Source organism: Pseudopipra pipra, chromosome 10 (assembly GCF_036250125.1).
Source record: "Pseudopipra pipra isolate bDixPip1 chromosome 10, bDixPip1.hap1, whole genome shotgun sequence".
NCBI classification, from domain to species: Eukaryota; Metazoa; Chordata; class Aves; order Passeriformes; family Pipridae; genus Pseudopipra; species Pseudopipra pipra.
In genome coordinates this window covers 10115373-10127336 of record NC_087558.1, presented here as the reverse complement: position 1 = coordinate 10127336, position 11964 = coordinate 10115373, and the positions used below count along the sequence as shown (strand labels likewise).

The 11964-nt window shown below is 48.8% G+C and overlaps 2 protein-coding genes and 1 long non-coding RNA gene across 6 annotated transcripts; 2 read left to right on the top strand and 1 right to left on the bottom strand.

Moving 5' to 3' along the window:
- The first annotated feature begins 25 nt into the window (after positions 1–25).
- On the top strand, positions 26–3968 carry RPL35A (ribosomal protein L35a). The gene is made up of 5 exons (XM_064666170.1): positions 26–131; positions 418–460; positions 1708–1860; positions 2934–3078; positions 3910–3968. Exons 2-5 carry the CDS (start codon positions 450–452, stop codon positions 3931–3933), a joined length of 333 nt encoding a protein of 110 aa, XP_064522240.1. The 5' UTR covers positions 26–131; positions 418–449; the 3' UTR covers positions 3934–3968.
- LOC135419593 (uncharacterized) lies at positions 1740–4372 on the bottom strand. The gene is made up of 2 exons (XR_010433053.1): positions 4287–4372; positions 1740–4166 (listed from the first exon to the last, which is right to left on the bottom strand). It is a non-coding gene; the product is annotated as an uncharacterized LOC135419593 (long non-coding RNA).
- A 418-nt stretch (positions 4373–4790) lies between these two features.
- Positions 4791–7766, top strand: LOC135419590 (uncharacterized). 4 transcript variants are annotated; one of them, XM_064666167.1, is made up of 4 exons: positions 4791–4876; positions 5796–6383; positions 6851–6984; positions 7701–7766. In XM_064666167.1, the coding sequence occupies exons 1-3, from the start codon at positions 4792–4794 to the stop codon at positions 6955–6957; spliced, it is 780 nt and encodes a 259-aa protein (XP_064522237.1). In that variant the 5' UTR covers position 4791; the 3' UTR covers positions 6958–6984; positions 7701–7766. The 4 variants fall into 4 exon arrangements, with proteins under 4 accessions (XP_064522237.1, XP_064522236.1, XP_064522238.1 ...); XM_064666166.1 differs by having other exon boundaries at positions 4792–4876; positions 5793–6383; XM_064666168.1 differs by lacking the exon at positions 4791–4876 and adding an exon at positions 4922–4973 and having other exon boundaries at positions 5793–6383.
- The last annotated feature ends 4198 nt before the right edge of the window (positions 7767–11964 follow it).

Below are 11964 nucleotides of genomic sequence, written 5' to 3'. Positions count from 1 at the left end.
CCATCACCACCATCATCTCGGTGCCGCCCGCTCAGGCGGCGTCCGGGCGGCCCTTGGCGGGTCCTCGCGGCGCTCTTCCCGGCGGGCCGCGCGGGGCGGGTCTCTCTGGCCGCCATCTTGGGGCGCTCGGGGTGAGGCGGAGCGGGGCCAGCGGGGCTCGGGCCGGGTAGCGGGGCCGGGCGGGGTCGCCCCCCCTGCGGGGCTCGGCGGTGGGCGCGGGGTTCCCGGGGCTCTCCAGATGGCGCGGTGCGGGCCGGGGAGAGCGCAGGATGGCGCCGATGCGCGGCGGATGGTGCCCGCCTCGGGTCGGGGCCCTGGGCCGGAGGCGCTCGGGGCGGCCGTGCTGTGGGGGAGCGGAGGGTCACGGGGCTCAGGGTGGCCCCCAGGTGTCCACTCATCGCTGTGTGTCGTTTCCAGGCCTGCCGAGACCGGGTCTGCGGGAGGACGCCATGACCGGGAGGTGAGTGACTGCCCCGGGGGGGATCGGCTCGCTGCTGCAGCGCTATTCACCTGGGCATTTCTGGGAGTGGTTAAACAGCGAGCGTGTTCCTGTGGCTGCTCTAGTTTTCCAGGATGACTCCTCTGCCCAGTGTTCTGCTTGTCCCTCAGATGTATGTCCCTGTTCTGAGGCTGCTGTCACGGGCTGTTACAGCTGTTGTAAGGCTGTGCCACGCTTTCCTTGGCCTGTCACTAAATGCGGGCTATCGATGGTAGTTTTGTTAGTACAGTGTTTGTGGACCTCTAGTGTGCAGGAGAGGCTTGGACATCCTGCTCCCTTGAGTGAGGGAGCTACTATGCCATCGAGATTTTTTGTTGATGTAGGGACTGAGTTTGTAAATGGGGGGGATTGACTGAGTACTCTGTTGTCCAGAGGGGTTTTGGACACCTCCCTGGAAGTGTTCAAGGCCAGGTTGGATGGGGTTCTAAGCAACCTGGTCTAGTGGAAGGTGTCCCTGCTCATGGCAAAGGGGTTGGAACTAGGTGGTCTCTAATGTCCCTTCCAACCCAAACCATTCAATGATTCTGTGAATCACAGCTTTGTCTTGACGTTTATTCGTGGAGTTCATCTCCTGTTATACATGTGTGGCAGGGAGAACTGGATATCTCAGCTTGATCCTGCTATATCCTGGGGCAGGTGGTGGATGCAGTTGGGACAGATGTGCTGTGTGCACGGTGTGTAGAGCAGCCCTATAATGGCTTTACCTGGGTAGTGCAGACAGGACTTCGTCCTCAAAAGTTGCTGTGGAGTTTGTGTAATGTTTGTGTCCAGTGGATGTGGAGTTGTGTCTCTGGCTGCCTCCAGAGGCTGCAACTAATTCCCTTGAGGCTACAAATTAGGAGCAGTTCATACTTTTTGTAGAAGTTACTGCAAGACAGGAGGCTGTTTTTGTGGTGTGTAGACAAAAATCCCTGTTTATTCATAGTATCAGTAGACATTTGGAAACATCACTTGCTAATGCTGAAACCCTTCAGCTTTAGTGTAAAGCTTGTAGTGTGGTGTCAGCTGCACAGTTCTCATAAATACTTCATGACTGGGTATTTGGGTTTCCTCTGTTCGCTGGACGTAAGGATTTGCAGTGATTTGTAAAGGTGGGGTTTTTCCTCTGCTGAATTTCTACCAGTTTGTGCTGAAATAGCACGTGATTTGTTTTTACTTTTGTTACCTTGGAATGAATTGTAACTTGCAAACATTCTTCATGTCTCCAGGCTGTGGTGCAAGGCCATTTTTGCTGGCTACAAACGTGGCCTCCGAAACCAGCGGGAGCACACGGCTCTTCTGAAGATTGAAGGTGTTTATGCCCGCCAAGAGACAGACTTCTACCTGGGCAAGAGGTGTGCCTATGTGTACAAAGCTAAAAAGTAAGTCACTTTTTATTCTTATGTTGAATTAGCCAACTCTTGTGTCAGCTTTTGCACTTGCCAGGATGTGAGCAGGCTGTTCACAGAGCTGCTGTTAAAACAAAAATTAATTGTGCTGGATTTATCAATAGAGTGTCCATGGAGTGCTTTGTGGGCCAGTTTCCTGGCTTAGTTTTGTTTTAAAAGTTCTTGGTTATTTTTGCTTTAGTTGGATGATATGTTTTAATTTAGAGAATTATATTATGTGAAATAATCATTCACTTCATAAATGGTGTGTTAAGAGAGCAGATGGGATGAGAAGCAAGTTTTGCCTGAGAGTGGCAAAAACTGAAGGTGGGTTGATAGAGTAAATTGAGATGAGGTGCATTTGTGTGGAGTTGAGCACTATGAGCTGTTGAGTTACTTAAACAATAGAATGATTTTGTGAAGCCTGGAGTAATTTGTATCCTGCCTTTTGTGTGGCCATGTCAGAGCACTCTCTGTCACTTCTGCTCTGCTGCCACTGGAAGATAGATGCCATGAGAACAGCATCTTATTACCTTTCACTTCCTTTTGATTTTTATTTTATTGAATGTAGTTGTTAGTATTCAGAATTGCCTTGAATAAAACTGATTAAATTGTTAACTTGACCACCATAATTTCTAATGTATCGTACATGACTGTTCATCTGAAGCACTTTATGTCATCTATTCTAGTGGCTTATTCTTCTCTTGCCTTTGTTGTGCGTGGAGAAATCTTATAAATAAGGTGTTGTATTTTCTTTGGAGTTGAAATTTTTCAGTATGAACACGTTAGCAGTAGAGTTTTCCAAATTTTTGAGCCTGGTAACTTGTTAAAACTTCTCCAGTGGAGCTTCTGGCAAATTACAAGCTGTAATACCTACCTGTTTGAAAGGTACAGTGAAAATTCCAGGCCTGGCAAATTTCACAGGTAAATGGAAGTGGAAGTTGGTCTGGTTAAAGAAGGCTGTGGATTAAAGTCATTGAGGTGCCTTGAAGAGGCCACACTGTCGCTGATGGTGACAGCAGAGCTGTGACTGCTGTGCTCAGCTGTTCCTTTCCTCTCTTCCCCAGCAACACCGTAACTCCCGGGGGGAAGCCCAACAGGACACGGGTGATCTGGGGGAAGGTGACACGGGCCCATGGGAACAGTGGCATGGTCCGTGCCAAGTTCCGCTCCAACCTTCCTGCCAAGGCCATTGGACACAGAATTCGGGTGGTAAGTGGATTTATTTTGGCAACAATATATTTATTGGCAGTTTTCAAGGTGCCTTTTTATTCCACGTAGGAGAACACTTGAACTGTGGTTTTGTTCTGTTGGTGTCGTGTTCAATGTGGCTCAGTGATTGTGTTCCTTTTGGAGCCAGGAGAGGTTATTCCTGGCTTCTTGGGCTCAGGGGATTTGCCTCATTGCCAGGGGCCTGTGTGCTTGCTCAGGTTGTCTGGAAAGGTTCTTCAAGTTCCAGGACTCAGGTCCCTTCTAAAGCAACCTTGATTTCTTTTTCCTGGATCTTTTCCATGTATTTTTGCACTCTTCTACTCCAGTTCCTACCTGTTAATTTTTCTACTACCTCCCAAATGTTGTAACTGAGGGGAGTGCTGTCCTGACGGGTCTGCTGGTACCTGCTCCACAGTCAGTGTCTTAGCCACAGGGCTTCAGTGAGATTGTATCTTTTGGTACAGTACTCACCCAGAGTTGTGATGCAGTATTTTCATACTGATGATGTCAAAAGGAGTATCAGAGGGGTGCAACCCCTTGCTTTCTGCCTCTTTCCTGTGCCTTAGAAAAAGCACAGTAGGAGCAGCACAGTTAAATCCTGAATCTAGAGCCGTGGGAACTGTTGCTGTCAGTGTTCAGGAGGGCTGGCAAAGTGCTACTGCAAGGCACTGAACCAGCTGTTGGGCTTTTCCATTGTCACACCTCTTCTCTGTAAACTGGGGGGTTGCTTTTATAGCAGTTGAAGAGATTGATGGTCTAGATTGTAACTGCAAAACTTGTGTTTAAAAACAAGATATCTAACATGATTGTATCTGGTTTTGTGTTTTACAGATGCTGTATCCATCTAGGATCTAAATTTTTATTGAAAATAAAATGGAGAATCTGTTTAACTTTTGTACATTTCTGTTTTTTATCCCCTCCACCAATTTTGAGGGACTTCCTTCTCAGTAGTGTATCAGAGTTGACGGCACAGAGATGCTGTTGGGACACAAAGCTGCACAGTGGAGCAGGGATTGGACACATTCCTGGACAGGTGTTTGTAGAGCAGGCTGCACTCTGAGGATAAATAACTGCCACCTCTGTGCTTCCTGTCATGGAATCAACATCACACACGTTTAGCTCATTGCAGGGCTAAACAATAAATGTTTGCAACCTCACAAACTGCACACAACTGTTGTATAGAACACTAGAAGTGTTTCCTTGCTGACCTGGTAGAGGGGAACTTCCTCCACGTGGTGCTGAACTGTTGATGAGACAAAACTGTGTAATTGTGACATCCTGCCCTTAAGAGTGGGATGTCACAGTGGTGGGACACTAAGTCCTAGCAGGTGCAAGTTCTCTCTCACATCTGAAGATAGTAGTTCCAGTAGAATCCTGAATAATGAGTTCGAGTGTACCTGGACAGCACCCGTGCCTGTAGTGTCTGCTCTGTGGAATTTATTTAAACCTGTTTTCATCACAGCTCTGTAGTGCCTGAGTGGTAACACTGGCTGGATTCCTGGGCTTATCCCACTGTCTCATGTGGGGCGAGGATCGTCACATCACTTTCACAGCTGTCTAAGGTTTGTTGAACAAGAAGGGTGGTGAAAAATGAGTTTTAAGTCTTGAAGTGCAAGGCTCAGAGTATCTTAGTACATCCCCCCAAAACGCAAGGGAGTTAGTTATGAGATAACTGCAGGTTGTCATGGTTGCTGCTGATGTCATAGTCCCAAAATGACCTGTGGATACCCTGGGTGGGCAGTTCTACACATTCTGTGTAGTTCCATCATTTTCAATGCATCCCTAGTCAGGCAGGCAGGTGAGTCCTTGGCTCATCCCTCCCTGGGCCTGCTCCAGTGCAGTCCCTCCTTCCCAGAGGATGGGAACTTCCTTCTCCCTGCCTGGCCCTGCTGCCAGTATGTGTCAGGAAGCCCTCTGAGCTGTTGGCTTTGCATGTCTCCTGCAGTGGGCTGGTATTTCACAGCTAATCCTCTTCCTTCTGAAGGAGGTGGAGTAGTTGTATGTGCAGAGTACATTGTTGGGTAAATCAAACTTTCTTTTGAATGGGAATTAGAAAACTGGACCTGTCTGCTCAGCTGTGGTATAGAAGTGATTTTGCTGGACTTGCTTCAAGATGTAATCCTGCTGCCACTGCTGTCCCTGGCAGCAGGAAGGCCATTGCCGTGGAAAGCTGCATTTTTTTAACACGGAGAAACTGCAGTTTAGGGGATGTTGGGCCAAGTCAAGTAGGGCTTTGGTCTTCCACAGCTACCAGTGGGTTGTACACATAGGATTCAAAGAAAGATGGGTGGAATTTCCAGATTTAGCCATGAGAGGGGAAGGAGGAGGAAACAGTGAGCAAATTTGACTGTAACAACAGGTTGGTAGGCTTATAGTCACTACCATGTAGCTGGATTTTGCTGATGAGAAGGTAAAAAGTCCTCTTGAGTTTGATGCCTAAAAATACATAATGATCCCTTTTCTCTCTCCTATCATCTTTTTCTACTGTACCAGATTGCTGAGGTACAAAGCCTGTTTCTGGGAGGTCCAATATCAGACAGCACAAGGCTGCAATTTTTGAATCTTTGTGTCAAAACTCTGCTGTTTCCTTTCATGTTCATTTGGTCCCACCAAACCCAGCGTTTGCTGCTCAGAGCAGCAGGTGCTGCCTGTTTTGAGGACTGTGCTGTGCAACTGCCTTTGCTACAGCAACCCCCTTCCACTCCTTTCCCCAGCAGCACAGCAAACTGACGTGTGGGAGGAAGCTATGGCGTCAAAGGAGCCTGCCTCCTTTGTGGACCGGACCACCTGGGAGCTCCTCAACCTGCTGGACATGCTGGGAAGGCGGAATGGACGGGTGGGAGTGATGGAGGTGGACGATGCCGAATCAAGAGCCCCCTCATTGCTGGTGGACTTTACCCGGGACCTGTGTGGCACAGGTGACATCAAACATAAGCCACAGCAGACAGGGAGTGAGGGAAAGGAAGAGGAGGATGTGATGCCGCCACATCTGATCTTTATGCTGTGGCAAGCCAGTGTGTTGAAGAGGCTCATGCAGTGGGATCACTTGGATGAGGCCATCCGGGATGTGAGGAACCTCCTCCCTTGCCTGCCAGATGTGCTGGTGCTTGTGATGATCCGTCCAGATCGCCAGGAGCAGCTGGACCAGGCAGTGAGAGCACTGAGGAGAATGCACTGTGTGCTGGATGGGGCCCTGCAACTGCCCGTGGAGACAGCAATCTACAGCCCAGGCCAGCCTGGAAGTGTCCTGGAGGCAAAGAGAGCTGCCTGTAGAGCACTGAGAGAAGCCTTGAACTGCCATGAAGGTAACTGGTGACACAGCTAAACACGTGGCTGAGGGACTGACAGGGTTTTTGGAAACAAAAACATGTTCAGAGCGGAGCAGGGAGGAGTCTGAGAAACAGTGTAGATGGAAGTGGTGCTTGGTGGCTGTATTCAGATACAGGAGGGAAGATAAGCTGGACCTTGCAGGCAATGTGAGCCAGAAAAAAGAGTGAGTGCTTAAGCGTAGGGATGGGGATGGACAATGTGTCTGAGCCAACTGTGTCCTCTTCTAACTCAGATGGTGGTGGCTCTTGCCCCAAACCACACATGGCTACAGAAATGCTGCTCAGTGTAAGAGCTACAGTTCTGACTCCACTGCTGGGGCTTTCTCTGATGATGTTAACAGTTCTTCACTGGAGGGATGTGCCAACCTCTCTGGGTGAGCCACAGGCCAAAGCTTTGAATAGGATGATGCCAACTTTTCTGTCATTTGTATTTCCTCCCCTAGAAGTCGACTCCCAGGAGCCATTTATTATTTCGCTCCCGGAGCTCAGATACTGCCGTGTTCTGCCTGAACGTAGGGAAGACAAGGTATCAAAGACGGATGGAGAATGAATTCCCTTGGGCAGCAGAACCTGTCAGGTTGGTTTTAGCACTGTTCACCTGGATGTCCTTTTGCAGAGCACTTCCCTCCTGGTGCCTTGCTTGTCTGCCCAGGCCTTCTGCATGGATATAGTTCATTTTGTGGCTGCTGCCAGAAGGGGACACTGCGCCCTCAGCATCACACTGTCCTGGCCACAAACCTCGGAGTTCTTTGCTGCACTGGCTGAACAATCTACCCCAGGAAACTTCTATCAAAAATCACTGAGTTTCTGCTTTGCATAAAATGCCTTGCTTCTCCCTGAGAAACCTGTCCCTAAGAGACCAGCTGCCAGCAGAGAGGGAATCAGAGCAGGCCAGAGGCCTCTGGATTTAAACTGTCCCAAAACTGAGATAATGAAAGAAACTCAGAGCTAAGACCTAAGACCATGTTTTCCCAAGAAAGCCTGGATGCAGGGGTCTTTGGAATGTAGTTCCCATCAACACAAAGCTCCTGAAACTCCCCAGGGTTCTTTGTATCAGGGAGCTGACCTTACATACAAGTGGATACCAATAGACATCCAGCAGGTTGAATTATTGGGATGGGTTATTTTGGATGGAAGGAACTGTGGGAACAGTAGATTATTATTAAGTCCAATTACCCACATAATAGCTGAACTCATTTCCCATCCTCTCTGGGTATGGCAAGGCACTATGGGTAGCTGCCTGGTTTTGTATTGGGAGTTTAAATGTATTTCTTTTCTGGTTTTTTTTTACAGATCTTTTCTTGCCCTAAGGTCTTCATTATCATCAAAAGAAGGATTAAAAGCCTGATATTTATCTCATTTCTGTATGTCTTTGTGTGTATCTATAAGCTTTAAAGCTTATATTTAAGACTACGAAACTCCTGCTGAAGCTGCAGGTTTGTGCAGTATGGTACAGAAGGGGTGGGATTTGGGCATGGTACAGAGCCTCTGAACCAACATTTCTCAGGGAAAGGATCCTCCAGCTTATTTTTCAAATATGGGCTCTTTCTGGTGAAAGGGGAAAGAAACTTTGAGGCTGAAATTCTGGCCAGGGCCTGCGAGCACAGGAATGCCCTGCAAGGCACAGGGAAGTGTGGCTGGGATGAGGAGGAGAGGAGACAGAATGCCATGGATGCTCTCAAGCTGCAACCTTGCTTCATTCTCCATCTAATCCTGGGTGGATATACAGGAGTCTTAGAGCTCCCTGCTCTGCTGCTGGGACTTCTCCCCCAACTTGCTGTAGTCCAACAAAGGCAAGTCATGGGACATCTGCTCTTTAAATGCTGAATGCCTTTCTCACTTTGACTAATGCAAGGTTGGTGGGTTCTCAAATGACAGCTCTGCTGCCAGGCTGGCCAGGAGCAAAGTGGGAACAAAGAGCTGTGGCCTGAACCCTCTTCACCCAGCTCAGCTGCAGCCCAAGGAGGAGGCACACCAGCAGGCATAAGGAGCACTGCTGCATGGCCCAGAAGTCTGCCAAGGGCAACAGCTCTACTCCCAGAACAGAAGAGAATAACCTACTCTGCTCAGCTGGCATCACACATTGTGAGCAGCAGAGAGCAGCTGTCCTGTGGGCTCTTGACACCTGAGGATCAGTGTGTAACCTCTGGAAGATGATCTTGCTCAAGACAGCACCTAAGCCAAGTTTTGCCATCCAGACCAAGCTTGTACATTTCTGAAACACCCTTGCCTAGCCCTGCTCCTCACTGATCTGGCACTACATGCCCGGGCAAAGCTCAATTGCCCTTTGGTGCCATGTAGTGTACCAGAAGGGCCGCTCTGTGGCCTCTTTCAGGGCTCAACAGTGTCAGCACAGGTAGAACCAAACCCGCCTGCTCTACCCATCAGAGCAACTCCAGCCTGGGAAGCTGATGATCTGCCCTTTCTTTGCCTTTTTAAAGAGAGCAGTTCTGAGAACCTGAGAGCTTGGCCTGTGGCAAGAAGAGGCTTTGTGGAGGAGGATGGAGGAGGCAAGAGGGAGCGTGAGGGAGGCAGGAGGGGCTGCATCTCCTTGCAGTGGTCCCCAGCTACTGGTTTCCATCTTGGTGACATTTGGGTGATTTTTTAAGAGGTGCTGCAAAAGGTAAGCACAGAAAAGCTGGGCTTCTGGTGTCAAAGGCACATGTGTACTGGGAAAGAATGGAGACTGGTGGCTGTGAACAGCCATGGGTCCTGGTGTCAAACCAAAAGCAAGGTCCAGATGAGGGTCTGGCAGGACAGCCAGAAAAAAGGCCAAAAGAGGCAGCTTGGTCCTTGAGTCTGATTTCATATTTATTGCCAGTTTTTCAACATCTTCCAGTGGAGGATCAAAGAGCAGAGCAGCCTGAGGGGCAGCCTCCATCCACCTCTAAGGTGACAGGCAGAGGCATCCCTCCTATTGTGTGATCACAACTGACACAACAGTTTGGGCTCCCTGCACATGGCCCTGTGCCAGGTTCCCATCCTCCTCTTCAGACATACCTTCCAATGCCCCTTTGCCATCCAGAAAGGGATGATGACTTAAGGAAACAGGAGGAAAATTAGGACAACTCCAGAGATGGGCAGGAAGAGGCAGAGCTTTCAAAGGGAACGGGATTTGGGAGAAGAGAGGCAGGGAAATCTTTGAGGTTCCCCATCAGGAAGCAAGGGTGTGTCCCTGGCATAGGGCAGCCTGGAAGTTCCCAACTATTTGCTTATGGTGTGTAACCTCCCCTGAGTGGAGCTCAGAGAAGTGTGATGACTTGCATGGATCCAGGCCAGGGCTGAGTTGGTACAGGCTGCCACGGGACCAAAACTGGAGCTGACCCAGCTGTCCCTGGAGGTCTGGGGCAAGGGGACCTGGGCAGAACAAAGTGATGACCCAGCTTGGATTTCATTGTGACTGAACTTGTAACAGAAAGGGTTCTGTCTGGTTCGATACAAAGTTCAGGCTTCAATGGGTGAAAAATAGGAAGAGGTTTGTGTTCAGGGGCCAGAAAGATTGAGAGGAGTTTTGGGGAAGGTCACTGGAGGAGATTGGAAGAGCCATGGAGGAGTGAACAGGAGACGGGCTAGAAGGGTATCAGTGGGACTGGGATGTTCAGGGCAACGGGATAGATGAGGTTTCAGGTATTTTCTTCTCTCACTATTACCTCCTCTGCTACTTCTTTGGAGGACCCTAGCAGATCTCCCTGGATGAAGAGCTCAGTGAAGTGCTGGTGCCCTGCAGCAGTGCTCCTGGTAGTGCTGCACAAGTAAAGCAGATGCTTCACAGCAACTCATAAGGACGTGTTTTTCCAAAGCAGTAAATTGAAGCAGTCTTGGAGAGCAGGTCTGTGACAGAGCACTTGTGCAAAGATTTGCTAAGGCTTAGCTTGTCAGCAGCCAGTTCCCATTCCTGGCTGGCTCAGAGGCTTTTCCGTGTGCTCCCGTGAGCACCACTGCGTCAAAATTAGCATGAGAATCCTTTTTCCGTCCTCTTTCTACTCTCTTTAGAAGCAAGGTTAATCTTGGTAAATGCACTTCTTAAGGGCTCTAATCCAGTGGACCTTTGATTTTGTTTAGACTTCAAGACACTACTAATACACATGCCAAATTTATTTCTCTGAACAAAGCATCTTCTCCTTTGAAGTCCAAAATGAGCAGCTGTTGTGTCTGCTCTGAACAGCTATGGGCATATGTAAGAGATGTGATTACTTTCATTTAGGGCTGTCTGTAGAGATTCTCTACAATTGTGACTGTCAGATGGATACTTGAAGGAGTGTCAGGCCTTCTAAATATATCTGTGTTTTTGCTCAGATTCCTGACAGGGCTCTGAAGACACTTTGTGGGGGACTACAAACGCTGCTGAGCTCATGAGTGCCTCTGATCTGTTTGAGTGGTACCTCTTTAAGTAACACAAAAGGAGATAAAGTTGTATGTGCTATTAAATCTTACCTCTGTTAATGAGTAAAGAAATGTAAACAAGGTTGTTTGGGTATTGTGGGTGACATTCACCTTTCCAACCAGCCTTTGCTGATGTGTACCCAAAATTAACTAAAGAATTGCAGTGGCCATGGAGAACAGTTCTATGTAGTCCCAAATATTACTTTTTAGTGGCTGTCCAGGCAGTTTAAACATTGTGGCTGCTGCAGAAAAGTAGCCAATGGTGTGCTTTCTGAGCTGAGTTAGGAAGATAACTTCAATTTTTTCTATACTTTCTCTGCAAGATTTATCTTCATAAATCTTGGGAATTGCCTGCCTGAAAGCCAACTTCCCAATGCCTGAGGCATCTTGGCATCTCCAGACTAGTCACTGACACGGCACTGCTTGAAAACCCTGTGAGACCTGTACTGTAAATGGGCTGCACATCAGAGAGGGTGTAATGGGCACAGGACAGGCTGTGCTGGCAGCTCATAAGGAGTTTAAACACTCTGTGGGTCTTCTTGTGGCAGTCTGCAGGGAGATGAGGATTTCTGGGACCATCACACCCTCTTGGCCCCTCCTGCTGCTGCTGGCAGAGCTCATGGTGCTGATTACACCTGGGCGTTTCTCCGTTGGCCCATGAGGGCCATGAGCAGGATTCTGAACAGATGAGAAAAAAATCCTTGTTAGTACAAAATCTGGGCAATACTAAGGCCAGACCTGGCTGTTGAGTTATGTCTGACTTTAGCCCTGCCATGTTGACAGCTGCTGTGAGGGCTATCATGTTGGCATGGAAGCGTAGGCCCTTGCAACAATAGACCCTGATCTTTGGAAGAGGAGCCTAATCCTTCTGTTTTATCTCCCCTCTTCCCTCCCCATTTGCTTATCAGCACATGTAATGAGTAAGTTACTTTTGCTAGGACCCAGGGCAGAAAGTCTCTCTGAAACCCTTGCCTGGGCTGTCCAGCCCCACAATGCTGGCCTGGGGTAGCATTTGCTCAGACTGTCATACCTGGGGCAAATGTTTTCCAGGATTAAAACTGGTGATGCACAGTGACCTTCCCGAGCTGTCACCAGCCTGAGGACCAGCCTGTGGCACATCCCTCCCGGTGCTGTGGCTGCTGATCTGCTGGGCTCTGGGGACAGATGGCCACGA

What these genes read in the sequence shown, in the direction of transcription:
- RPL35A (XM_064666170.1), top strand. An exon ending in TATGTGTACAAAGCTAAAAA is followed by an intron (nt 1,861 to 2,933) that starts GTAAGTCACTTT and finishes TCTCTTCCCCAG; the next exon opens with CAACACCGTAACTCCCGGGG. An exon ending in TTGGACACAGAATTCGGGTG is followed by an intron (nt 3,079 to 3,909) that starts GTAAGTGGATTT and finishes TGTGTTTTACAG; the next exon opens with ATGCTGTATCCATCTAGGAT.
- LOC135419590 (XM_064666166.1), top strand. Translation starts at nt 4,792, where the DNA reads ATGACCTGTGGATACCCTGGGTGGGCAGTTCTACACATTCTGTGTAGT. An exon ending in ATCCCTAGTCAGGCAGGCAG is followed by an intron (nt 4,877 to 5,792) that starts GTGAGTCCTTGG and finishes TCCTTTCCCCAG; the next exon opens with CAGCACAGCAAACTGACGTG. An exon ending in AGCCTTGAACTGCCATGAAG is followed by an intron (nt 6,384 to 6,850) that starts GTAACTGGTGAC and finishes TTCCTCCCCTAG; the next exon opens with AAGTCGACTCCCAGGAGCCA.